This window comes from Chiloscyllium punctatum, chromosome 36 (assembly GCF_047496795.1).
Source record: "Chiloscyllium punctatum isolate Juve2018m chromosome 36, sChiPun1.3, whole genome shotgun sequence".
In the NCBI taxonomy this organism is placed as follows: domain Eukaryota; kingdom Metazoa; phylum Chordata; class Chondrichthyes; order Orectolobiformes; family Hemiscylliidae; genus Chiloscyllium; species Chiloscyllium punctatum.
Window position 1 is genome coordinate 28,669,761 of NC_092774.1, and position 23,582 is coordinate 28,693,342.

The 23,582-nt window shown below is 44.9% G+C and overlaps 1 protein-coding gene and 1 long non-coding RNA gene across 4 annotated transcripts; one reads left to right on the plus strand and one right to left on the minus strand.

The window, feature by feature from the left end:
- LOC140460309 (uncharacterized) lies at positions 1–7,796 on the plus strand. Of its 2 annotated transcripts, XR_011953976.1 has the most exons (3): positions 1–459; positions 4,025–4,592; positions 6,940–7,796. It is a non-coding gene; the product is annotated as an uncharacterized lncRNA (long non-coding RNA). The 2 variants fall into 2 exon arrangements; XR_011953975.1 differs by lacking the exon at positions 1–459 and having other exon boundaries at positions 1,788–4,592.
- A 253-nt stretch (positions 7,797–8,049) lies between these two features.
- Positions 8,050–22,033, minus strand: LOC140460304 (uncharacterized). 2 transcript variants are annotated; one of them, XM_072554773.1, is made up of 2 exons: positions 21,756–22,033; positions 8,050–11,109 (listed from the first exon to the last, which is right to left on the minus strand). In XM_072554773.1, the coding sequence occupies exon 2, from the start codon at positions 10,724–10,726 to the stop codon at positions 9,803–9,805; it is 924 nt and encodes a 307-aa protein (XP_072410874.1). In that variant the 5' UTR covers positions 10,727–11,109; positions 21,756–22,033; the 3' UTR covers positions 8,050–9,802. The 2 variants fall into 2 exon arrangements, with proteins under 2 accessions (XP_072410874.1, XP_072410873.1); XM_072554772.1 differs by lacking the exon at positions 21,756–22,033 and adding an exon at positions 12,362–12,706.
- Between the last annotated feature and the right edge of the window lie 1,549 nt (positions 22,034–23,582).

The following is a 23,582-nucleotide window of genomic DNA, read 5'->3' on the forward strand; positions in this document are numbered from 1 at the left end:
GGATTGTGGATGACACGCGTCACAGAAGGAGGAGACGGAAAGAAGAAGAAAAACAAAGATGGCGGCGCGAGGCTGCGGTTTTCTCATCGACTCAGCGGGCGGTTTCTGACGGAGGGAGGGGGGCAGACAGGCATCGTTTACCTCAGAAAATACCTTAAAAATACATTTCAAATTAAAGCTGGAACTTTTCAAACAAAAGTTGTGAAGAAAAGGAGACAGTCCCCGGTGGGGTTTATTGTTTATTTTTGTATAATTTCCGGGGCCCGGGAAGGGGGAGGTGACGGTTACCGGGTGAACGAGAAAACAAATTAAAAATGTCGGCGGTGGAGGAGAGAGAGCCGGCGCCCGCGGCTTCTTCGGCGGCGGCCGGAGCCCAGGAGCTCAACAACCCCCCGGAGCTGGAGGAAGGTCCGAGCTCCAAGAAGCGGGGGGTCCGGCTGGAGGCTGGATTTGCTCAAGGCTTGTATCTATTAACTTATTTAAATGGTGCCTACTGTATGGGGCTATGGTTTATTTTAAAACCGGAGGATCATGTCAGAGTGTTTGTGTGAGAAACAAAGCTCACACACCTCAATAATTTCAGTCCGAGACAAAATCTGAATCAGCAGTGTCCTTTAGTTTACACTTGCAAGTGGGTGAGATGTCCAGTGCCTATAAGGCAGAGGACATACACACACCAAGTTCAATTCATACATAATATTTATATGATTTGATGTCTTTTGTTTTACATCGCTCCTTCCCTGCTTACATCGTCCACTTCCCTAAGACCGGCCCCGTTACCCCTGTTTATCTCTTGCCTTATCCGGCCTTGTCTGTGACAAAATGCTTATTCCTGGCCTCACAAGGCTGTTTGACCTCATCCTGCTGTAGATCATTGTTAGGCATATTCTTTCTTCATCATTATCTACCCCCTTCATCTGTGCCTTTCCCGAGGCTGTTCTGATCCCTATGACCCTTTTAATTGGGGTTTGTTCCTGTGTTTTTGTAAAAGTGGGAAGCAGTGTTTCCACACTGTAAGTAATCTAATCTAATCTAATCAGATGTTTATACCTACTGTTTGTACAGGCATATCTAGCTTAACTTCATCCCCTCACAACATCTTATCTATTTGTCCGTAATGTCTATCTTCTGACATACAGTTTTAGCTAATACAAAAACAATTATATATTTCCTCCACATCGTTTCCAATCTTGTTGACTCAGCTCGTGGCTAAAACAATTACACACTGGTGTGAGTTCATTTTACTTTGTAAAATGAAATTGCAGAAATGCAGAAGTAATATTAATTTACCTATATCCCACAGTTTGTTTATATTTAGCAGTTGGAGTTGGTAAAATACATTCCCTGGAGGAGCACCTTCTATGATGCTGCATTTCTTGCATTCTGCCCTTCCCCCATTTGTTATTTTACATTTTATTTGGTCAAATTTAATTTCATATTAATGAGACTTGGTATTCACTGTGTTATTAATTTGTTTGTTAGATTATTGTAAGAAAAAATTAATGGTGTCATGTCATTTCTGCTGTCAGAGTTTGACATTAAATGTGCAGATGTGAATATCAGTAAGTTGTGAAAATAAATCAAGAACTTGTGGTTCTAACAAAAAAGCAGTTCACTGATATTAATGGCATTGTCTCATTTGAGGATGATGACTTGAGTCTGACTAACAAACCGTTTCATGTAGTCACCCAATTTAACTAAAATTTTCTTTAACTTAATTAAAGTTAAATTTGTTTAATTTAACAAATTTGTTTATACAATTTGTACAATTTGTTTATAAGATTTATATATACGTCCATTGCTCTCAATGTGGTCTCTGCCACATTGGGGAGACTGGACACCAATTTGCAGAACATTTCAGGGAACAGCTGTGGGACGCCAAAACTAAACGACCCCACCGCCTTGTGGTTGAACGCTTTAACTCCCCCTCCCAATCCATCAAGGACATGCAAGTATTCTGCTGCCTCCCCCTCCAAGCTCTAGCTACCTGACACTTGTAGGAAGAACACTTCGTCTTCTGCCTTGGGACGCACTAACTGCATAGGATCAATGTAGATTTCACCAGTTTCCTTATTTCCCCTCCCCTCCACCCACCCCCACACCACACACCTTGTCCCAGATCCAGAGTTGAAAAATGTGGTGCTGGAAAAATGCCTAGAGGCCATACTTCTAGGAATTCCCTGGCTGTTCTCTGTCATGGCACTCATCCACAGATTCTATCAACAAACACATTGACCTGGACCCAATATGGCCACTGCAGCGGACAGTTGGAACTGACGACCGGAAGCGGCAGAGACAAACCACTATAAATGCCGGAGGAAACAATACAGAAGCACTTCACAGGAGGCTCCCAAGCACTGAGGATGTCACCTAGACAGGGGATGAAACGTCTGGAACACAAATTCCCAGCTCGGCGAACAGAACCACAACAATGAGCACCCGAGCTACAAATCTTCTCACAAACTTTGAATTGAGCATAGGAGTTGGGACATCCTGTTGCAACTGTCACACATGTCACACAACACAAGGCATGGTCCTTCTCTGACTGACCATCCCTTTGAATATCAGGGGGAAGACACCCCTTTAATTGTAACATTCAGGAAAGATGCCTTACTTCAACAAAGATGTGCTGTGCTCACAAATGTTTGGACAGAGGAAGGAAATTGCAGTCTGGGGTGAAGCTCAATCTTCATTCAGAGAGAGAGGAGCAGCAGTAGCTTCAGAAGCTCATGGTCCAACTTGTGCATTCAGACAATAGGGGGCTATGCTGGGCAAAATCTGGGAGTGAAGCAATGTCTCCCCCTTTCCATTCCTTATCCTGGGAGGGAGAGAGAAGGGGGGAAGCACTGTTCACTTGCAGCAACTGGAGGCAGAAATATGAATCCAAGCAGGGAGCAGACTCTGCAAAAGTCAGCTTCAGTCGGCTTCTTCTGGAATATTGTGTGCAATTCTGGTCTTCCCTCCTATCAGAAGGATGTTGTGAAACTTGAAAGGATTCAGAAAAGATTCACAAGGCTATTGCCAGGGTAGGAGGGTTTGAACCACAAGGAGAGGCTGAATAAGATGGGGCTGTTTTCCCTAGAGCATCGCAGGTTGAGTGTGTGTTTTTTAAAGAGGTTTATAAAAACTTGGGTGTGGATGAGGTGCATAGACAAGGTCTTTTCCCTGGGATAGGGGGAGTGCAGAATTAGAGGGCATATGTTTAGGGCGAGAGGGGAAAAATTTAAAAGGGACCTTGCAGTCAACCTTTTTTTGCAGAGGGTGATGAGTGTATGGAATGAGCTGCCAGAGGAAGTGGTGAAGGCATCTGGATGGGTATATGAATAGGAAGGGTTTAGAGGGATATGGACCAAGTGATGGCAAATGGAACTAGACTAATTTTGGATATCTGGTCGGCGTGGACAAGTTAGATTGAAGGATCTGTGTCTGTGCTTTATGTCTCTGACTCTATGACTGGTGAAAAGCGTTGGCATTCGTCGAAACATTTATGCAACAGAAAATTATAAGAGGGTAAAGATAAGCCTCACGATCCATGAATCCTGGTTGTATGGATGTCTTTCCAGTAATAGAGTCAGTATGGCATGGATGAAGTCCAAAAGACAGCTTCTTTTACAAAAAGTCACACTTAAAACTTAAATCTGAGTCTTCTGGAAATGTAAGACAACAGTGCGTTAATATAAGACAGATAAGTCTGGGGTATATGTTACGTATTTGATGGAATGTTTATGGCTCTAAAATCCTGATTTGCAGTTGTTTCTGGGCTCATAATATTGTACTGCAGAATATTGTATATCTTCAGTAAGAACGTCAATACCGCACGATAGATGTTCATTCAGCAACTTGAGTGAACTCTTCATGGAGTATGCAATCCACCACATTACCCTGCTGTATTCATTTACATATAGATCAGCACAAAGATCTTGGGTATTAAGAGAGGAAAGAATGTTCCACAGAAACTAGAATTGTGTGTTTTGACTTTCTATTGTGGACTGACAGAGATGACCTTTGCAATCTCTTTCCACAGGAATATTACAAGAGAAGAATTTGGAGGCAGAAATCTCAGACCAAACATCACATCGAAGTCTGACAGTCGATTGATTCACCAGGACTTGGATATTGATGGCCTTGAAAACAAAGGGGAGAAGGTCTGCCTGCTTTGTTAGGTTTTAAGCGTCAGTGTGACTGGAAACTCAAAGTCTCACACACCCACACACCAGAGCAGTGACTGGAACATGCTTTACAGACTGAATGAGAGTCCTCCAATTATCAGCAGGTTCACCAGTAACACCACACACATGGTGTAAGAGTGAGCGAGTTTCAACTGATTGTTGAACCTGGAGAAATACGAGGACACCTGCACCATGGAGAAATCATGAAAATGCGGGGAATGTAGGAACGGTTTCCCTTCCTCGCCTGCCCGATATTCATCAGCATTTATACACCGGGCAGCGGCCATTCACCTGCATTCAGCACAGGAAAGGCTTCACTCAGTCGCATCACCTCTTGGTCCACACCGGGGAGAAACTGCTCATCTGCCCTGTATGCTGAAGCAGATGAAGGACATTTTTTATCCTGGATGGAGCATTCTGCAGGTATACCTGAAATAGATACATTTGTCTCTGTCCCATTGAGTCTCCAGCACAGGGCCAGGCCAAGCTGCTCAATTGGTCTCTGTGTTTATTCTCCACCTGAGCCTCCATCCACCCCTCTTCATTGCCCCCCATCTTCCCTCCATCAGCATAAAGGTATCCCCCACTTTTTCAAAGTTCGCTTTACGCTACTTCACTTTTACAAAAGACCTACATTAATACCTGCTCCCACAAACCGAAAGAAATCTGAAGAGGATTGTCGCTTTTACAAAGAAAGGCATAATACAAATTAATTCATGGTAATTGCTTCTTCGATTTAGGCCATTTCGGCTTATGAAAGGAACACTTTACTTTCAAATAGTGGGGGAAAGCTGTATCAATACAATACAGCACAGTCTCAGGCCCGTCTCACTTGGTTTCGGCACACACACACCCTCAAGCCTGTGCTAATTCTTAATCCTTACTTAGACCTGCTATTTATTGCCCATGTGTGGTTTCTGTTCCTCTGTTCACCTCCCGTTCATGTGTTTATCAAGATACACCTTAAACATTGTTAAGGTGCCTGCTTCCACTACCTGCACTGGCAGTGCGTTCCAGGAACCCCCACCACCCCTCTGTGTGATTCCCCACCCCCACCATCTCTCCCCCAAACAGTCCCCTGCTCACCTTGAACCTGTGCCCTCTTTTAGTTGACCTTTCCACTTTGGAGGGGAAAAAAACACCTCTGACTATCACAGAATCCCTCCAGCGTGGAAACAGTCCATTCAGCCCAACAAGTCAATACCGGCCCTCTAAAGATTAACACATAGAGACCCGTTCCCTTACCCCATTAGCTACATTTACTCCTGACTAATGCACCGAACTTACACATCCCTGAACAATGGGGCAATTTACACACAGACAATCCAACTTAACCTGCCTCTCCCTGGACACTATGGGTAACATAGCATCGCTAATCCACCCTAACCTATACATGTTTGGATTGTAGGAGGAAGCCGGAGCAGCCAGAGGAAGCCCACGCAGACACTGGAGGTGGGGTGCAGGGATAATCTGCCAACTCCACACAGCTAGTTGCCTGACACTAAAATCGAACGCAGGTCCCTGGCACTGTGAGGTGTCAGTGCGAACCGCTGAGCTACCCTGCCACCCCTGTCCAGCCAATCTGTGTCTCTCATCATTTTGTCGAGGTCTCTTTTCAGCCTCTGTTTTTCCAAAGAAAACAATCCAGGTTTATGCCTCCTCTGCTCGTAACGAGAGCCCTCCAGACTGGGCAATGTCCTGGTGAACCTTGTCTGTATCCTCAGCCAGAGCACCCACATCCTTCCAGTAGCACAGTGACCAGAACTGCACACAATATTCCGAATGTGGCCAGAATAAACAGCTGTAATGTAACTCTTACACTCAAGGAAGCGTGCTGTGTACCTTCTTGACCACCGTGCCCACCTGCATTACCACTTCCACGGATCTATATGCCCAGACCCCTCTATGCCAGTGCTCCTATGTGTTCTGCCATTTATTATACAATTCTTATATTTCCTTCATCTCTATCGAGCTTCACCTTAACTGTCTTTCTCTCTTCATCTCTTTTCCCCCCTCCCACATCAGCATACCATAAGACCATAGGAGCAGAAATTAGGCCATTCAGCCCATTGAGTCTACTTCACCATTCAATCATGGCTGATACGTTTCTCAACCCCATTCTCCCCGAACTCCTTGATCCCCTTGATACTCAAGAGCCTAGCTATTTCAGTCTTAAGTATACTCAGTAACTTGGCCTCCGCAACTTTCTGTGGCAGTGAATTTCATAGATTCACCATACTCTGGCTGAAGAAGTTTCTCTCCCCTCTGTTCTAAAGGGTCTTCCCTTGACAGGAAAGCTGAGCCCTCAGGTTCTAGTTTGTCCTACCAATGGAAACATCTTCCCAACATCCACACCGTTCATTATTCTGTAGGTTTCAATTAGATCCCACCCCACCCCCAATCCTTCTGAACTCCATGAAGTTTAAACCTAGAGTCCTCTAATGTTCTTATGTTAAATTTTTCATTCCTGGACCATTCTTTTGAACCACCTCTGAACACGTTCCAGGGCCAGTACATCCTTCCTGAGATATGGGGCCCAAATCTACATACAGTACTCCAATTGTGGCCTGACCGGAGACTTACAGAGCCTCAGAAGTACATTCCTGCTTTTATATTCAAGTCTGATCAAAATAAATGCCTTCATTGCATTTGCCTTCCTAACCAATGACTCAACCTGCAAGTTTACCTTGAGAGAATCCTGGAGTAGAACTCCATAGTCTCTTTGCACATCAGATTTCTGAATTTTCTCCCCATAATCCTTCTGTTCCAGAGTAGCAGCAGAGATTTCCAGACACCTCGATTGTTTTCAGGGATACCAAGGGATCTTGGGAATTGCCACTATCGCAAGAGGAGGCAGAGGGGAATGTGCTGTGGTCCTTTAAACTGCAGAACTTTCCAAACTCCCTGAGTCAGCAGGAACTCTTTCTGGACCAAGAAACAAAAGGGCCACTGAGAAACTGCTACATCAGAAGATCTCCGAGGCAGAAATTAGGCCATTCAGCTCATTGAATGGTGGAGCTGACTTAATCATTCTTAAGTATCAATGGTTACGGGGAGAATTGGGTTGAGGAACGTATCCGCAATGATTGAATAGTGGAGCAGACTGAATGGCCTAATTTCTGCTAGTTAACCATCCCTGGGAAGAAGGACGCAAAACAACAAACTGTTTCCTGGGACAGATGAGCTAAGTGTTTAATAACCTCATGACAAAAGGACAATTAAGTTTGTCTGTGGAAGGAAGGTCCTGACGTAAAAGGGTTTTTTGCAGGAAAGGCTGTATCAAACAAACCACAAAACCTCGAGGATAAGAAGGTAAGCTACAGACCAGATATCTCCAGAAGTGTGGGGAGGTGGTGTTAGAACCTAAAGAAGCATCACATCACCGATTTGAAAGTGAGGAATCTCCACCAGAATTCAACTCCTGAATGATGTGGCAGCAGTACTTGGAAGAAGAATGCTGCATTGAATCTCTGAACACTTCCAGAAACATAAACTGTTGGTGGAAACTCAGTTAAATTCTGCCATCAATTGGGAGATAGCCAAGTTGTGAGTGAGGTTGAACTTGGTTACTTGAGGAGTTTTATTTTTGTTGTTACATACAATAAAGTGTAAATCATTGTTTCAGCAGTTAATTGTGTGCAGTTTCTGAGTTAAGAGCCAAATTAAGGCGATTCACCAACAACCACAGTGAGAGGCTGGGATTCATGTTGACTCCATTGCATTCAGCAGTACATCACGTCAATACTCTTATAAAGCGAAGGCTGACAGCACCACCTTTCTCAAATAGAAACACCCAGAGGAGCGTGTCGCCCAATAATCTGTAAAATTAGCATGAAAAGTGGTGTAACCTGCTCTAGTGATAAGAATAAATCCCCAACACTTTAAAATCAACAATCAGCAATTTATTTATCCAACTCTCATGGTGAACAAATGAACAAAACTATTGACAAACTGGATACAGGCCAGGAGCAGATGGGTGGCACTAGTTTAGTTGGGGATCATGGACTGGTTGGTCTGAAGGGTCTGTTTCCAGGCTGCATGACTCCATAGCACGGAATGAATGGGGATCCATCCCAAAAATGATAAAGGTTTCAAAAGCACCACCTTAGGCAAATGTGTGGACTCCCTCCAGATAACTGAGGGCAGTGGGGCACTGTGAGGGTCAGTAGATCAGTCAGCCAGCCAGTTCTCTCCAGGAGACTTGTCTCAAGAAAGGAAGTAGTTTCCTGTCCCATCAGCCAGATTATCCAGTTTGGATAATATTTGGTCCTCTTTCTCCAACAAAATATGTAGACAGGGCAGTGTCTATAACAACAATGTTATTAAACTTGGAAGAGGGCTGAAGACATATACAAGGATGTTGCCAGGACTCAAGGTTCTGTGTAAAAGGGAGAGGTTGGACAAGCCAAGATATTTTTATTTAGAGCATTAGAGACTGAGAGAGGCCCTTAGAGAAGTGAAGAGATCGTGAGAGGGTGAATGCACTCAGACTTTTACCCCAGGGTTGGGGATGTGAGGGCTAGAGGGCATCAGTTTAAGGTTAGAGGAAAAAGAATAAAAGGGAACGTGAGGGGTAACTTTATTTATGCAGACGGTGGTAGACATATGGAATAAGATGCCAGCGGAAGTGGTTGAGGTGGGTACATTAACAACATTTAAAAGGCATTTGGACAAATACATGGATAGGAAAGGTATGGAAGGAAATGGGCCAAGTGCAGGGAAATGGGCTTAGTGTTGATGGACAGTTTGGTCAGTATGGACAATGTTGGACCGAAGGGCCTGTCTCCTGCTGTGGGACTCTATTATTCGCGTCTCTGTCAGTCCGACAGTTTTGAGTTTCCAAATGAACATCTCACGAAATCAGGCCGAATAAAATCCAATCTCATTCGTCAACTCTGATGCAGTGGTGTTGGTTTTGAATTGGGGAGGACAAGGTCAGAAGTCACATGGCACCAGATGAAGTGATGAAGGAGCAGCACTCATGAAAGAGCAATGCTCCTAAAGCTTGTGATTTCAAATAAACTTGTTGCACTGTAACATGGTGTCATGTGACTTCCGACTTCTTCAACCCTGGGTTTGTCTCAAACTTGATGGGATACTTTGTCCAACTCGGCATATTTTATCAATATCGCTTGGAGGAAATCTTTTTTTTAAGATTAGATTCCCTACAGTATGGAAACAGGTCCTTTGGCCCAACAAGTTCACACTAGCCCTCGCAGAGTAACCCAGCCAGACCCATTCCCTTATCCCTATTCCTCTACATTTACCCCAACTAATGCACCACACCTACACATCCCTGAACACTATGGAACAATTTTGATGGGCCAATCCAAACTAACCTGCACACCTTTAAACCAGGGAAGGAAACCGGAGCACTCAGAGGTAACCCATACAGATGTGGGGGGGGCATCGTGAAAGCTACACACAGACTGTCATCCCAAGGGTGGAATTGAAACCAGGTCACCATCGTGAGGCAGTGGTACTAACTACTGAGTCACCATGCCACCCCTGAGCCACATGGGTGGGTTTGCAGGGCAGGGGGGGGGGGGTGGGGGGGTGGGGGAAGGGAAATGGTGAGTCCAGCACAAAACAAAAAAACCCCACTACACCCACTGTCAGAATGGGCAGGAGGTTCAGCCCTGGGGGTAACCCACTGCAGTGTCACTGGTGGAATCTGATTGTTGGATGCACTGGTGCCCCCGCTGGTGCCTCCGCAAGTTGCAGAACAATGTGAACCTCCGCCCGCAGTCGGGGCAGGCAAACGGCTTCTCCCCGGTGTGGACCCATTGGTGGGCCAGCAGTTTGGAGGAGTGGGTGAACCCCTTCCCACACTCGGGGCAGCTGAATGGCCTTTCCCTGGTGTGAACCCGCCGGTGGGACAACAGATCAGAGGAATTGCTGAAGGCCTTACCACACTCAGGGCAGGCGAATGGCCTCTCCCCCGTGTGGATTCGCCGGTGTCTCAGCAGGTCAGAGAAATTGCTAAAGGCCTTCCCACACTCTGGGCAGCTGAAGGGCCTCTCCCCCGTGTGGACCTGCTGATGGGCCAGCAGGTTGGAGGAATTGCTGAAGGCCTTCCCACACTCTGGGCAGCTGAAGGGCCTCTCCCCCGTGTGGACTCGCCGGTGCTTCAGCAGGTCGGAGGAATTGCTGAACGCCTTCCCACATTCGGGGCAGCTGAATGGCCTCTCCCTCGTGTGGACTCGCCGGTGCTTCAGCAGGTCGGACGAATTGCTGAAGGCTTTCCCGCACTCGTGGCAACTGAAGAGCCTCTCCCCTGTGTGGAATTGCTGGTGGGTCTGGAGGTTGTCCACCCAAGTGAACCCTTTCCCGCACATGGAGCAGTAAGACGTCCTCTCACCAGTGTGTATATGCTGGTGGGCCAGCAGGACACAAGAGCAGGTAAAGCCCTTTACCCGCTCGGGGCTGGAGAACGGCCTCTTCCCAGTGTGATTGCACTGATGAGCCGCCAGGACAGATGGGACACGGAAGCCCTTCCCACAGTCGCCACACTTCCATGGTTTCTCAACAGGTTGTGTTTCCTCGGGTTTCTCCATGGCCGAAGCTTCAGCTGCACACACACGTGTACAACCCCGCCATGAATTCTTCTTTCCAGGCAGTAGAGTTGTTTCAGGCTCCACACTCAGTGCACTGCAACAGTAGGGTCTTTCAACCAGTGCCCCCGTACTCAAACAGGAACCAAAAAGAAAGCTTTGCTCCTTATCACAGAATCATAGTTGAAAATTGTTGTGGTCCTGATGGACTGAGTAACTGTCAGACACTGACGTGAAAGGGAGGACTGGAGACGCTGGAGAGTCAGTCAAAAACTGCGTCGCTGGAAAAGTGCAGCACAGCAAGCAGCATCAGAGAAGCCGGAGAATCAACATTTTGAACATAAGCCCTTTTTCTGTTGACTTTGAAACTTCTGTCTTCAGATAGTCTGTAAGAAAAGATTACAAAAGTCATCACTGCCAGTCCGGTTAAGAGTGAGATATCAAGGCATTGACACTGACACCAGAGAGAAACTGTACATATAGATGTGGCAAATGTTAGTGGCAAGCCAGAGTGATAGAGATATTAGGCACAGAAACAGACCCTTTAGTCTAATTCATCCGTGCCAACTAGATAACCTAACCTAATCTCGGCCGATTTGCCAGCATTTGGCCCACATCGTCTAAACCCTTCCTAATCGTATACCCATCCAGATGCCTTTTAATGTCATAATTGTATCAGCACCCACCACTTCCTCTGACAGCTCTTTCCTTAAACACGCCACTTTCTGCATGAAAGACTTATCCCTTAGGTTCCTTTGTTAAGTTCTTTTGCTTGAGCTTCTTACACTGCAATACGCCAACTTCTGTGAACAACCAAACTTTATTAAGTACAGTACAAGCTGTGGAGAAACTCTTAATACTCTTCGCAATGCTGGTACACAACAGTACCAAAAAAAAGCAAACCCCTTAAACAAAGTAAAACTGAAACAGAGGCTTACAGTTGAAGCTAGAAGGGCAGAAGGAGACAGTGTTAGCAGCCTTTCTCCACATAGACCACTGCTTAACTCACCCAAACGAGACTCCAGCTTTCAGGACTGACCACTCCCCTTTCATTGTACAGGTCATTTCTAAAACATAAAAGCTTTGGCCTCAAGTCTCATCTGTTCACATATAACCAAAAATGCCTCCCAATACCGTTTTTCATCTCTGTACTAAACCAGTCGCTTCAGAGCCCGGGTCTTTTTACCACCCCTCTGAAAAAAAAACCAAGGACACAGCATCCTTGAGAAGAAGGACCAGCTTTTAGTAAAAGGACCAGCTTTGTGACAGAGGGATATAGGCCAAACACTGGCAGGTGGGATTAGATTAATTTGAGAACATAGCATGGAGTAGTTGGACTGAAGGGACTGTTTCTGTGCTGTTTGACTCAGTAACTTCTGCAATGGTCTGAAAACCATTTTCTTGCCTTCCCCCATAAACATCCAATTCTTTGTTGGTCCAAAATCAGATGAACTCAGCCTTGAATATATTCAATGATCCCATAACTGCAGGAAGACATCCCCACTTCTGGACTCAATTCCTCTTGCTTATATAACACCTGCTTTGCTCATTGCTTGCTGCACCTGTAACAACTGGCATTGACTGGTATGGAAGGACGCTGAGGCCCCTTTATAAACATTCCTGATGAAGGGCTCGTACCTGTAACGCGGACTCTCCGGCTCCTCGGATGCTGCCTCATCTGCAGTGCTTTTCGAGCACCACACTTTTTCACTCTGATCTCCAACATTTGCAGTCCTCACTTTCTCCACATCTCAATATATCACCATTTAAACAATGCATCTCCTTTCTGCTGTTTACCCCCCAACAGGGAATGCTATCACTTCACATCGTGGTACTGCATTTTCCATGAGTTTGCCAACTGAGACACAGACCTGGCCCAACTTTTCCAGAATCTGTCCCCTCCATAAATTGAGATTGTGAGAGAGAGAGACAATAGGGTGTCTCTGATTAGCAGGAGGAGTCCGCTCCTTCCGGTCCTCCAGTGCTTCCTATTGGTCCAACAAAAGAAGATCACGCGCAGTTCTCGCGGACAACCAGGAGCATGCACAGGTTTTGCTGACACCGGCGAACATGCGCAGTGTGTGTTGTCACCGAGGAGCATGCGCAAGACGCTCTGTGAAGTTGCTGGTGTTACTGACAGGTTTTGTGCCCAAATGACAATCGGAGACAAGAAAGGCTGGAGCCACATTTTATATTTATCCTGCGACTCGACATTTTATTCCTTTTGCATTTTATTTGACAACTCATCTTTTCCTCAGGGTATGGGACTCCCAAACTGGAGGGCATAGGTTGAAGGCGAGAGGGGAAAGATTTAAAAGGGATCTAAGGAGTAGAAAAAAAGTGTGAAAGTTAATTCCCCTCAAGAAGTGCCCTCTCCAAACCTGCACATCTTTGGATTGTGGGAAGAAACCGGAGCACCCAGAGGAAACCCACGCAGAGAAGGTGCAAACTCCACTCAGACAGTTGCCAGAGACTGAGATCAAACCCGGGTCCCGAGCGCTATAAGGCAGCAGTGCCAGCCACTGAGCCTGTTCAGAAAAAGCAGCAATTGATTTATATTAGGGTGAGGGGGGAAAGGCTTAAAAGGGACCTAAAGGGGCAACTATTTCACGGAGCGGGTGGTGCGTGGATTGAATGAGCTCCCAGAGGAAGTGGTGGAGGCTGGTACAATTACAATATTCAAAAGGCATCTGGATGGGTATATGAACAGGAAGGTTTGGAGGGATAGGGGCCAAGAGCTGGCAGATGGGTCTAGATTAATTTAGGATATCCAATTGGCACGGAACAAACAGTTTGTTTCCATGCTCCACTACTCTATTTCTACATAGTCAGAATTGTTATGACATGGACTGCACCCCCCACTAATTTAAACCTAAAAAAGATTTACCCCATGTGGTAATGTGTTAATTAAAGAGGTAAGGAACTGTTTCTAAAAGTCACTATTTAAATGTTTTATTTAATGATCTAGGACACTAACTTGCAAGTGTTTAAATCTGCCAGGATTTTTCATACTGCCAAATCTATTCAAATCTGTCTAAACCAGTTCAAATCTCAGACGAAAGCCCCCAAATGTTAAAACACTGGGTGCAACCTCCCCACCTAATTTAAACCAGTAACATGGAGAAGGTTTAATCCATGCAGTAATCTGTGAAAATTCAAGAACCAAGAAACTATTCCCAAAGGTCAGTATTTAAAGTAAAAATTAACAACTTTATTTATTAAAGTCCAACGGAGAATAATTAATTAACAACTATTTACAACTCCTTTCTCTAACCTATCTTCTACCTTCCCCTGTATGATACCAGTCCAATAAAAACCCCTGATTAAGATTTGCCGAAAGATTCAAACTTCAAAACCAGCCAGCTGTTAAATCTTCTCTTTGTATCTTCCTCTGTAGATTTGCTCTCCAGGTCGGTGTCGATGTTTTTTCTCTGTGCAGACTCCTCTGGACAGGTACCTCTCAGAGTTCTTACTAGCAGCCTACATTTGTTGGTCATTTGGCAGTTCTCCTGTAACTGTTCAACTTTATTTTTTGATTTTGTACACCAAAGCATCAAATCATTTCATTGGTGTTAATATTAGATTAGATTAAATTCCCTACAGTGCGGAACCAGGCCCTTCGGCCCAACCAGTCCACACCGACCCTCCGAACAGTAACCCACCCAGACCCATTTCCCTCTGACGAATGCACATAACACTATGGGCAATATAGCATAGCCACTTCACCTGACCTGCACAACTTTGGACTGTGGGAGGAAACTGGAGAACCCCGAGAAAACCCAAGCAGACACGGGGAGAATGTGCAAACTCCACACAGACAGTCACCCAAGGCTGGAATCGAACCTGGTGGTGTGAGGCAGCAGTGCTAACCAATATTCGCAAAATACTAAATTCAAACTTGATTGGAATTCAGTATTTTGGGGCAAGACTTAAATCAATTGGCCACAATTGAGTATGTTTCTGTCTCCAGACAACCCAGCTACTGAGCTGTTCGACCAAATGTTAAATTGTTACCTTGTTCAGAACGTTTGGTGCTATATCAGGTGGTTCTGCTCACTTTTCAACTCTCTTGAAGGGAGAATACACCTCTACACCTTATAACAGAACCAATCTTTCAAGACTAGGAATCAGCCATTCGCCCCTAACAGGCAAAAGTGAGTACTGCAGATGCTGAAGATTAGAGTCAAAAGCACAGCAGGTCAGGCAACATCCAAGGAGCAGGAAAATTGACATTTCGGGAAAATTGACATTTCGGGCAAAAGCCTCATTCACCCCGAACAGCCTGTCCTCAACTGTACATAGTTCAAAGCAAGTTTGAGAAAGATGGCTGCAGCTTTGTCTTAATATAAAATTGAACATGCGTTCAAACTTTAATGCTGTTTCTGAATATATTATTTTAGCTATTCTCAACTTGAAAGATCAGCCATTTCTCGTGCACCCCGATCTCCCAGGCAGTGTCATCACCAACCATTCTCTCTCTCTCTCTTCTGAGATGAGCTTGATACAGCGATCAAAGAGAGCTCGAGGCATGAGAAAGTTTAGTGGGAGTTGGAAGAGATACAGAATGGATCGGGTGACAGAGTGTGGGGACCATTGAGAGACTGGGGGGAACAGAGGGTGGTGGGGGCGGAAAGGAAAGACTCAGGGGTCAAAGGGTGGAGGAAGACAATGAGGGCGAGAGAGAGAAAATGGGGGGCAGAGAGTTGTGGGGCGAGAGAGAATGGATGGGGGCAGTGGGTGGGGAGAGAGACAGCACAATTCCCACCTTCCCCAGGACTGGGGCAGTGTCCCATGAACTGGAACCTACTCCTCCCACAGCTGTCATTTCTCAATCCACATATGGCTAAAGCAGGAGAATTATATAATCCCTACAGGCAATTTCACTTATCAAATTCACACTGACCTTCCACACAGCATCCCACCCAGACTCATCAACTTACTCTACAGCTCTGCAGTTCCCCATGGCTAACCCACTCTAACCTGCACATCCCTGGACACTTTAGCACAGCCGATCCATCCGAAACTGCAGATCCTTGGACTGTCGGAGGAAACTGGAGCACCCAGAGGTAACCCCCGCAGACAGAAGGGGGAGAACATACCAAAGTTCACACAGACAGTCACGAGAAGGTGGAATCAAATCGCTTCTAACAATTCTCCCACACCTGCAAAACCCTGAGCACTATGGGTAATTTAGCAGGGCCAATCCACCCTAACCTGGGCAAAGATAAAAATCACATGACGCCAGTCCAACAGGTTTATTTGGAAGCACTAGCTTTCAGAGCGCTGCTCCTTCATCAGGTGGTTGTGGAGTATAAGATCATAAGACACTGAATTTACAGCAAAACATTACAGAGTCGTGCCACTGAAATGATACATTGAAGAAACCTGGATTGTAAAGTCTTTCATCTTTTAGAATGAGTTGCTGGTGTCATTAATATGTAAATCCCAGAACTTCTTATAAGACACCTCCTCGAGATAACTTAAGGTTTTATAAGAAAAGATGACAACTCAGCTCAGACAATTCATTAAAGGTGTGAGGCCAGAGTCTGTCTGTATCCCAGTTTTTGAGTCAGACTGGTTCTATTTCCAAAGTGGAATTTATAAAATATTCCATGTATTGTCTGCCTACAGATTGTGCATTTTTTGAGCAAAATGGAATTTATCTGCAAATACAAATTCACCCCATAGACCTCTGTTGGTGTGCGTGCGCGCGTGCACATGAGAGAGAGAAAAAGTCTACTTCCATACTGTATATCTCGATGTCTATTGCATAACAGATGCTTTATTTCTGTTGATGTAAATATTATTATAAATCATAGCTGAGTACTAATACTTAGATATAAGGGAGAGACAATTCTTCAATTAGGGCACTATAAGATTCTTGGCAGACCCCTATTTCTCGTTTACTTGCCAATGAACAGACACAAGCACCTATTTAATTCTAACTTTTCACCTTTTTTGTTATATTTTCTGGTATGATACTCTGTGTCTGGATGGTTTACAGGCTGGGAGATTGTGCGTTGGACTTTGATTGCCTGAATGATTTATTGTTCCGGAAGGTGTCAAAGGAGGTTAAAGCTTCAGCAGAAATGAAGCAGAGCTGAGAACAGACAACAACTGTTTGGGAACAGGGAGATCAATAGAGGACAAAGAAACCAGGACCTGAAATCCAATCTGACACCAGACTACCCTGTGATCAGTGCTTTGATTAGCAGTGTTAACCCTCTACCTTTACCTAGCTTCCCATTTGACTTGAATGCCACATCTCCCCTCAATATTTAGGATCCAATCCTTGTCATCCTGAAGCCATGTCTCTGTAAGGAGTCCCAGATCAAAATCATTCTCTTCAATGTGTGTAGTCAATTCATTCACTTTTGTTACGTTGCAGCACTGTTACGACACGGGGTAACCCCCACTGCTAAATTAGACCATCAACATAGAAATGATTCACCCCATGCAGTAATATGTAAAAGTTTGAGAGGCAAAGAACTATCTTACAGGTAAATATTTAAAGTAAAAATTAACAACTTTACTCTTCATGTCCAACACAGAGTGTTAAAACTCACAAAAGTGCCTGGTTTTATAGTCCAAAATATCGGATCATTTTATTGGTGTTAATATTATCAAAATACTTATTTCAAACTTGATTGGACTTTGGTATTTTGGTGCAAAATTTAAAATGATTGGCCAAATTTGAATTAGTTTGTGCCTCATAGCATCCCAGTTGCTCTATTTGTGTTGACCAAATAATACAATCTCATCTTGTTTAGAACACTTTGTTCTGCTCGCTTTTTTAACTCTCTTAAAGGTACAGTACCTCTACCCCTTCATAACAAGCACACATTCAGATACTGACCTTTTAGTTTTATTGTTTGTAATCTTTTGAATCCAGTTTTAATTGCTGGTACGTTTATTCTCGTTGTTCCTTTCTATTGTTCTCTGACGTTCAATTTCCACATCACTACATTGCTCACCTGCCTTGATTTGGATTGGCCATGCTAAATTGCCCATAGTGGCCAGGGATGTACAGGTTAGGTGGGTTAGCCAATGGGAAATGCAGGGTTATAGTTTCGTAGTAATAGAAGCAGTAGTAGGCCATTTGATCTATCCATCATCTCAGCTCTTCTTACTTGCATTATCCCGAACCCCTGATTCCCTAAGGGGTGAGGGTGGGAGGGGTGTATGAGCAGGATGCTCTTCGGAGGGGTCAGAATGGACTTGATGGGCTGAATAGCCTGCTTCCACACTGTAGGGCTTCTATGATTTACCGCAGTTCACAGCTCAGATCACAGCTCCCGGAATCTCCCACCTACTGCAAATCGAAAGACAAATCCCACCCTGCCCTCTCATTTGTATGTTATCTAAATACTTAATCGTTTCTAGTGAACACAGCCCACACCTCCCTCTGCTGCCAGTCACCTTTACAATGCTGATGAAACAATGCCGATGAAACAATGCCATTCCTGCAGTACTGAAAACCGTAAGGCTTCTAACAATACCAGGTACACACAGCTCCTTCTGATGGACAGCATTGGAAATACAATGTTGGAGGCTGGCCGAAATGAGCAGTTTAACTCAAAAATCCACCTCACCCTTCACTGGGCACCCCAATCAGCACACTGTCCTTCCTGCTGGGAAGCCTTAAAGCACTTCACCCCCACAGTGCAATGAATTCCCACTTTCCACCAAAATCCGAGATGTACTCACATACTCAGTTGCTGTCTCACCAATGAAATACTTCATTGTCACTTCTTCTGCTTCCAGTAAAGGCAAAACATCTTTGAAAGCTACTCTGAAAGTCCAGTCTTCACAACACTTCTGCTTTCACGCAAGATGATTAAAGTCATACAGCACAGAAACACAGCCTTCGGTCCAACTCATCCATGCCGACCAGATATCCTAAACTCATCTAATCCCATTTGCCAGCATTTGGCCTGTATCCCTCTAAATCCTTCTTATTCATTTACCCATCCAGATGCCTTTTAAATGTTGTAATTGTAGCAGCCTCCACCACTTCCTCTGGCAGCTCATTCCAAACATGCACAACCCTCTGTGTGAAAAAGTTGCCCCTCAGGTCCATTTTAAATCTTTCCCCTTTCACGGTGAAACCTATGCCCTCTAGGTTTGGAGTCGCCTACCATGGGGAAAAGATTTTGGCTATCCAACCTATCTATACCCCTTATAAACTTTTGTAAGGTCACCCATCAGCCTCCAATGCTCCAGGGAAATTATCCCTGGCGTATTCAGCATTTTCCTATCGCTCAAACCCTCCAACTCTGCCTACATCTTTGTAAATCTTTTCTGAACCCTTTTAAGTTTCACAACATTCTTCCAGAGGAGGGCAACTGGAATTGCACACAGTTTTCCAAAAGTGGCCTAACATGACCTCCCAACCCCTGTACTCAATGCTCTGATCAATAAAGGAAAGTGTACCAAATGCGTTTTTCACAATCCTGTCTCTCTGCAATTCCACTTTCAAGGAATTATGAACCTGCAAGGACACTTTGTTTAGCAACACTCCCCATTAACTATGTAAGTCGCGCCCTGATTTGCTTCACAAAATGTAACACCTCACATCTATCTAAATTAAACTCATTTTGCCACTCCTTGGCCCATCAGCCCATCCGATCAATTCTAATTTATATTGAACTTCGTTTCCTCTCTCATCCCCCAAAAGCTGATAATCTCCATCCCACACACACTTCCTCCATTCTGACTTTGCTGAACCTAATTCCTGCTGTAACTCATCCTGAAGGGTGTGGTTGATGCTGATTAACAGGCCCACACTCGGGGAGGGGTGAGATCTAATTGAAACAGACAGAATTCTGAATGGACTGGACAGAGTGTACATGGGGAAGATGTTCCTATTGGTCGGAGAGTCTAGGACCTGAGGGCACAGCATCAGAGTAAAAGGAATGTCTTTTAGAACAAAGATAAGACGAAACATTTTCAGCCGGTGAGTGGTGAATATGTGGAATTCATTGCTACAGAAGGCTGTGGAGGCCAGGTCACTGAGTAGATTTAAGATGGAGATAGATAGGTTCTTGAATATCAAGGGGATCGAGGGTTACAGGGAGAAAGTGGGAGAATGGGATTGAGAAACTTATCAGCCAGAACGTAATAGTGGAGCAGCCCTGATGGGCTGAGAGGCCTAATTTCTGCTCCTGTGGTTTATGGTCTCTTGCTGTCCTGAACTAGGAGTGTTCAAACTGGGGGCAGGAATAGGCCATTGAGCCTGTCGAGCTTGCGCCAGCATTGAACAGATCATAAGTAGATATGAGTATACCGACGTAAAAGGTAAAAACAAGGACTTCAGATGCTGGAACCAGAGTCTAGATTAGAGTGGTGCTGGAAAAGCACAGCAGGTCAGGCAGCTCCTCGGATGCTGCCTGACCTGCCATGAATATACCTACATTCAGGTTAATAAGCTGGAATTTTTTCCACTGGAGCAGAGGAGGATTATAAAATCGTGAGGGGTATAGATGAGGTGAACGGCCAAAATCCTTTCTCTGGGCTGAGGGTTCAAGACTATGGAGCAAATTTTGAAAGAGAGAGAGGAGAAAGATTTTAAAAGGACATGACGGTCGCCGTCGCCATTCCCAGCCCCCCCCTCCCCGAGAGTGGTTTGCGTGTGGAATGAATTTCCAGACAAAGGGGTGGATGCAGATACAGTTAGAACATTTAAAAGACATTTGGATTAGTACATGAATGATGAAGTTTAATTTAAATAAGTGTGAAGTGCTGGATTTTGGAAAAGCAAATCAAAGCAGGACGTATACACTTTATGGTAAGGTCCTGGAGAGTGTTGCTGAACAAAGAGACCTTGGAGTGCAGGTTCATAGTTCCTTGAAGGTAGAGTCCCAGGTAGATAGGATAGTGAAGGCAGCATTTGGTATGCTTTCCTTTATCGGTTACAGCACTGAGTAAAGGAGTTGGGAGGTAGGTGATGTTGCAGCTCTACAGGACATTGGTGAGGCCACATTTGGAATATTGCGTGCAACTCTGGTCTCCTGCCCATCAGAAGGACGGTGTGAAACTTGAAAGGGTTCAGAAAAGATTTACCAGCATGTTGCCAGATTTGAAAAAATTAGCTCTCGGGAAAGGCTGAATAGGCTGGGGCTGTTTTCCCTGGAGCGTCGGAGGCTGAGGCTGAGGTTTATAAAATCATGAGAGGCATGGATAGAGTAAATAGACAAAGTCTTCTCCTGGGGTGGGGGAGTGCAGAACTAAAGGTTTTGGGCAAACTGGGAGAGACATAAAAGAGATCTAAGGGAAGCCTTTTCACACAGTAGTGCATGTATGAAATGACCAGCCAGAGGAAATGGTGGAGACTGGTATAATTACAGAATTTAAAAGGCATTTGGATTGGTCTATAATAGAAGGGGTTCGAGGGATATGGGCCCAGGGCTGGCAAATAGACTAGATTAGGATAACTGGTAGGCATGGACAAATTGGACCGAAGGGTCTGTTTCAGTGCTGTACATCTCTAGGACTCCAATATATAAGGTTCAAAGGGATATAGGTTAAACACAGGCAGGTGGGTCCAGTTTAGTTTGAGAACATAGTCAGCATGGACTAGTTGGAGTGAAGGGTCTGTTTCTATAACTGATCTGTATTGGTCTTGCCTCCCCCATAACCATCACTTCTTTGTTGTTCAAAAATCAGATGAACTCAACCTTGGATATATTCAATTACGCCCAAACTGCAGGAAGGCGTCCCCACTTCTGAACTCAATTCCTCTTGCTAATATACCACTTGCCTTGCTCACTACTTGCTTCACTAGTCTGACAACTTGCACTGACTAGATTAGAAGGACGCAGAGGCCCCTTTGTTCGTCCACACATCATTACTGATGAAAGGCTCGAGCCTGAAATGTCAATTCTCCTGTATTTGCCATTGAAAAAATACCTTAACTAACTTTCCAAGAGTCTGTCCTCTCCCTGGAATCACTCCGTTTCCCTTCAGTTCCTGCAAGTCAACAGTTCAACCCCAGAATAGAAACGGGGTTGAGAAAAGAGTGTGTTGTTCTCACAGATGTTGGACAGAGGAAGGAAGTTGCAGTCTGGCGTGAAGCTCAATCTTCATTCAGAGAGAGAGGAGCAGCAGCAGCAATTTCAGAAGTTCATGGTCCTACTTCCGCATCCAAACGATGGGTTTGCTGTGATTGGCAGGAGGACCACTCTCCATCCGGTCCTCCAGAGCTTCTCATTGGTCCATCAAAACAAGGTCACGGAGTGTTTCCCCTTGTTGCGTGAGCATGCGTAGTGCTTTGCTGACACCGTGACACATGCGCAGTGCGTTACTGACACCCAGTAGCATGCGCAGTATGGAAATGTTGGCATTACTGACAGATTTTCAAAGGTAAAAATCACACAATGCCACGTTGTTGCCCAACAGGTTTATTTGGAATCACTAGTTTTCGAAGCGCTGCTTCTTCATCGGTTGGTTGTGGAGCAGAATCATAACACATAGACTTTATAGCAACAGGATTGCAGTGTCATGGAATGGAATATCAAACAACTTTAGCTGACCTCTACCATCTTTTAGAATGACCATGTTAGTTTTGATTCCTTCACATGAAAATTCCAGAACTTTTCAAAAGTTACGTTCTCAAAATACCTTTTAACAATAGGTGTCATCTCAATCAGATAATGCATTGAAGGTGTTAAGTTAAAGTCTGTCTGTGTCCCAATGTTAGGTCAGACGGATTCTATTTCTATCGTGGTATTACAGAATCTTACGTGTCTGAGTTTTTGAGCAAAATAAAATGCGATTCTGCAAGTACAAATTCAACCACAAACCTTTATGTGTGTAAGTGTGTGCAGGAGAAAGCGAGTGATCATGTGTGTGTGAGTGTGTAATGGGGTATAAGTTTGTGAGAGGGTGTGTGAGAGAGAGAGAGCATTTGAGAGAGCGCATGTGTATGAGAGAGAGTCTGTGTGAGTGTGTTGGTTTGGAGGAGCACGTATTTGTGTGAATGCATGCTTGTGTGTGTGTGTGAGAGAGAGAGAGACAGAGAGAGAGAGAGAATGTATAGCATAGTGGGATCACCTGTAGTGTGACATGAACACAAGGTCCTGGTTGAGGCCATCTCCATGGGTATTGAACTTGGCTATCAGCCTCTGCCCAGTCACTTTCCGTTGTTGCCTATCCTGAAGTCTACCTTGAACGATGGTCATCCGAAGGTCCAAGGCTGAATGTCCCGGACCGCTGTCGTGTTCCCCGACTGGGAGGGAACACTCCTGGCTGGTGATTGTTGTGCAGTGTCCATTCATCTGTTGCTGTAGCCTCTGCTCGGTTTCGCCAATATACCAAGACTCAGGGCATCATTGCCTGCAGCGTATGAGATAAAACAATGTTGGCTGAGTCACATGAGTGCCTGCTGCACTCATGGTGGGTGGTGTCCCCACGTGTAATGGTGGTAATTGTGTCAACACTCTGATACGTCTTTCATCATCTGCCGTAACAGAGCTGTATCATCTTGTCCTGAAGACTAGGCAGTTTTCTGAGAACAATTATCTGTTTAAAGTTTGGCGGTTGTTTGAAGGCGAGAAGTGGAGGCGTGGGGAAGGTCTTGGCGAGGTGCTCATTCTCATCAATAATGTGTTGCAGGCTGTGAAGAACATGGCGTAGTGTTTCGGCTCCTGAGAAGTACTGGACAACAAATGGTACCATTTTGGTTGCAGCTCGTGTCTGTCTCCCAAAGGAAGTCATTCCAGTTTCTTGCTGTGACACATTGGAAGTGGCAGTTGATGAGTTGAACATTGTATCCCATTCTAATGAGAGCATGCTTGTGTAATTCCAAGTGTCTGTCACGTTCCTCCTCACCTGAACAGATCCTATGTATGCGAAGGGCTTG